This window comes from Condylura cristata, unplaced genomic scaffold (assembly GCF_000260355.1).
Source record: "Condylura cristata isolate star-nosed mole 26May11 unplaced genomic scaffold, ConCri1.0 scaffold00013, whole genome shotgun sequence".
Classification (NCBI taxonomy): Eukaryota; Metazoa; Chordata; class Mammalia; order Eulipotyphla; family Talpidae; genus Condylura; species Condylura cristata.
Window position 1 is genome coordinate 20,397,612 of NW_004567114.1, and position 4,090 is coordinate 20,401,701.

Genomic DNA, 4,090 nt, shown 5'->3' on the forward strand with positions numbered 1-4,090 from the left:
GCCTCCAAGAAACCAAGTCCAGGCCTGACCTTGGAGGTGAAAGATGGCTTGGTTCTATCCAGGTAAAGGAGCTCGAGGGTCAAAGTAGGAACTCTGCGTGACTAAGGACACAGATGTGGGAAAGCTGGGGCATGCCCAGGAGGAGAAAAATCCCCCCTGGCCAGGGAGGCTCACGCTGGACAGCACAGACACAGAGCTGGGAGGAGCATTTAGAGCCAGACAGGCCAGAGGCGTGGAGCTTGGAGCTGGGTCCAGGGAAAGTTTAACTTCTCAGAGCTCACTCACTTGTCTGTGGAAAGATGATGATCGCGGGGGTAAGGTGAACTCCTGTGAGAAAAGCACTGTATAAGCAAAAGCATTAGGGGGCTTAAAGATTTCTAACTTTAATCCACGAGACAGACGGAGAATACAGGGAGGGAGGAGAGGCCGTGGCCATCCAGAGAGGACTTGGTGACCGCCTGGAGTTGGAGAATGGAGCCCGGGAGGGGCACGAGCACCTGATGGAGGGAGGGGTGAGGGAGGGGCGAGGAAGGAGGTGGCGTGTAGACACAGTGAGTGGAAGTCGAAACCGGACATGGGGGGGCAGCACAGGCAGCACTGGACAGGAAACAAATTCATGGTGAGCCCCGACTCCCCCGCCCCCCACCCCCGTACCTTTCCACCTCTCAGCCTTGTCTCTGTTTTACTTGTTAAAAAAGAAAGGACGAGAGAATCCCCCAGGTCTGCACAAATAGACAACACACACCAGATGCATGATTTGAGCCCTGAGATTCACACCAACTTCTGCCCCCGAGGCCAGCGACAGGGAGAAGCACGAAGGACCCAGCTGGGCCTGGATGGACCCGCCCAAACTCCCTCTAGGCCCAAAGCCACCTGCGTCTCCTTGTCCTCACCTACGTTGCCTTCTCCTCCCTCCTGGACACCTAACAGCCATACAACCACTTGTCCTGCTCTGTTCTGGGCTCCCCAATTCCATGCCCCACTCCCCAATCCATGCCCCAGGCTGCCGTCTGAGGCATCTTTTCAAGGTGTGTCTCTCTCCTCCGGAAACGCGCCAAGGGCTCCCCAGGACTGCATCCTTGTGTCTGTGACAGGACTCTTGTGAGGGGAAAGGAGGGTGCCAGCAGTAACCAGGCCAGGGCCCAGCACAGACTGGGCCCTCCAGACACCGGGCACGGAGGGCCCAGCACACTCACGCCAGTGTCCGTCGCTCGCCTGTTCCTGGTGAAGCCCCTCCACCAGGGGCTTCCCTTCTCGCCTCCCACTCCCCTGCGATGTCTCAACAGGCAGTGTTGCACCAGCACAGACGAGGCTGGGGCCCGCTATGTTCTCACAGCGTGGGGGTTGCCCAACAGAGCACTGGGCGCGTTACCCGCCTTCCGTTGCGCTGGCCCATCCCGCTGGCACTCCGAGGCGCCCACGGGGGGGTCACCGGGGTGAACGACGGAGGGAATGCGTCAGCGTGAGCTGGCCAGGCAACTTGACCCCTCCCAGCTACAGGTCAATGTCCCAATGGGGATGATTGATCAATATTGATCTCAAGGACTGTCGTAAGAGTAAAGGTGACACTTGACGGGCGCGCGCTGTAGGTATCGCGGGAGTGTGGAGAGCAGCCGGCACCGGCATTCACCTGGTCCTGGCCTTTCCCTGCACTGGTGTGGGACCAGCATCTCCCGCCTGTTATCTGGCCCACAAGCCCTGGGCGGCAGGGATCTGATGGGAGATTTCTCCGCTCCTGGCTATGCCTCGCCCTGCTCTGCCCACTACAGGCATTCAGGCTGGGAACAGCTATGTGACACTCCCTCCGTCTCAAAGGCCTACGTGAGACTTCTGGGAAACGGCCAGCCCAATATCGAGCCGCCATTTCTTCTAGGAGGTGCCCAGCTCTAAAGTCCAGCTGCCCCCCCCCACAACAGCCATTCCCTTGGCCTAGATGCTCATAGATGGGGGTACTCCAGGCCCCCATGCTGTCCACCTGTGGCCTCGAGTTGGTGTTCTGCCGGCTGCAAGCATGAGAAGAGACTGACAGATCCCCCAGTGCCAGAGATGTTCCAGTTGACCCATCCTGGTCTCCGCAGCAACCCAAGGAGGCGCCACGCCCGCCTTTTCCTGTGCACCCCTCTGTCTAGCTAGCACGGGTCTGGGTGTTCGGGACCGGCTTAACAATACTTGTTAACAAATCAGCGGGTGAGCGAAAGGATGAATGCATGACGGAACGAAAGAAGGAGCGAATAATGAGTATAGCAGAGTACTGCGAACAAACACTGCCAAGTTAAGCTCAGGCTCAAATCTCAGTTTTACTACTGAGGGGTCTGTACACTTCGCTGTTGAGGGTCTGGACACTTGCTTCACCCCGATATGCCTTCGTTTTCCCCTGACTGTAGAAAGAATAATGAAAAGACATCTCTCTGCTTCAGTTACTATGGCAATAAAATGAGATAAGGTCTGATGCACACAACACGTAGCACAGTGCCCAACTTTCCAAATGTAGCAACGATTTGTATTGCATACTAGAACAGTGCCTGGCTGTCACGTTATTCTTCCATGTGGTTATTGTTTAGTAATGAGCAAATGATTGTGGGTGGAGAGGATGAAGCCTTCTGACAGGACTAATTGGCTTTTTGCTCGGGTTCCGTCACTGCCATCTATGATGTTCTCAGAAGCAGGGAAGGCCTACAAGACTGAACTCAGGCCTGCGTAGCACAACCCCATTCAAGTGGCAGGGACCTGTTCTGAGGGCCAGGAGAAAAGGCAACCTTCTGCTGGCCTTTGCACGCAGAGCTGGCTTCTGCTTCCAGCAGCAGCGGCCAACATCCCTGGGGCCATCGGCAAAGGCTGAGGGACTGACTGGTGGGATGCAGGCCTGGAACAGCCTGCTGTAGTTAAGAGGGAGTTTCCCGGTCCAGGTGCTGTGACCAGCCCCACGTGCACGGCATTACCGCTCGCTTCCTGAGCACCCACCCTGGACAGCTTTGGCACAAAATGAGTATCTCCAGGCCTGCGTCACCAGGTCAGTCAGCACCCAGGGTCTAGCCCTCAAGGGAATTTGCCTCCTCTGGCCTGCTCTGACCTTCCCGGCCTCTGGGGGGGCAGCCCTGGTGGCAGCTCCCCTCCCCCAGGGCTGTTTTGGGTCAGCAGGAGCATGCTGGAGGCAAGGAAGAGCAGAGGGGGCCAGACCGCGTGGACAGTGGCAGCATGGATTCTGCAGACCTTTTGTGACATCCGCTCTGCAAGAGCTGGACCCCACCCCAGAGACCAAAGCAGGCCCCGCCCTGGCCAGTGGCCCCGCTCACCCGCTGCAGGAACTCCGTCCGCTCTTTCTTCTTGTTCCGGCATCGGGCCGCCGCCACTTTGTTCTTCTCCCGGCGTCTTTTCCTTCTCTCTTCTTCCTCATCTAGCTGTGAGAGGCAAAAGCCACTGATTAGACACCGAGACAGGCTTGGGGTACCACTTCCGTCCCGACACAGACCCCCGTAGCCCTCTCCTCAGCAGGGAGCGAGCTGCTCCTTCCCTGTCCTCCTGCCTCTGGGCTGGGAGAGATGGCCTGTCCCCAGCCAGCCCAGGGGTCCTGCCTAGCCACTGGGCATCCCTGGGTGGAGGGAGTGTCCCGGGAGGTAGCAGCTGTGAGCGACTGTTGACACAGAGGTGGCGTTCTCCAGGGAGTGATGACGTCCTCCTGTCCAGCCCAAGCCATCTGACCAGGACTTTTCCAGGCCAGCGGGTCCCAGACACTTCCTTTAAAAGTACCTTGGCACAGACAAAGGTTTCACATTCTGCCCCCACCCACTCTCACCTCCCTGAGGTGTCCACACCCTCCTCTCGCTCCTTCCAGGATGCCTCTCCTGGGGCTACTACCCTGACTCCCAGCCTCCTGACCTGCTTGATCCTTTCCCTGCCTCTACGTGCTCTTCCCCCAAGAGACCCACCTGTGGCTCAGGACCCCTGGGGCCCCTCAAGTGCTCCACCTGGGACACAAGCAGAGGGGCCTCCTGAGGACATGGGTCCATGCAATGGAAAGACAGAAACTCGCTGCACCCCGACCCTGACTTTGATCAAAACTGCAATTATTGGCCCTCCCTGGTGGCACAGC

At 58.1% G+C, this 4,090-nt stretch overlaps 1 protein-coding gene across 1 annotated transcript in view; it reads right to left on the bottom strand.

Annotated features, from left to right (window-relative positions):
* The window catches only part of JDP2 (Jun dimerization protein 2), a 37,437-nt gene that overhangs the window by 2,723 nt on the left and 30,624 nt on the right, over positions 1-4,090 (bottom strand). The window contains exon 3 of the mRNA XM_004681680.2: positions 3,294-3,398. Coding sequence (XP_004681737.1) covers positions 3,294-3,398 — 105 coding nt within the window. The remainder of the gene's footprint in view (positions 1-3,293; positions 3,399-4,090) is intronic.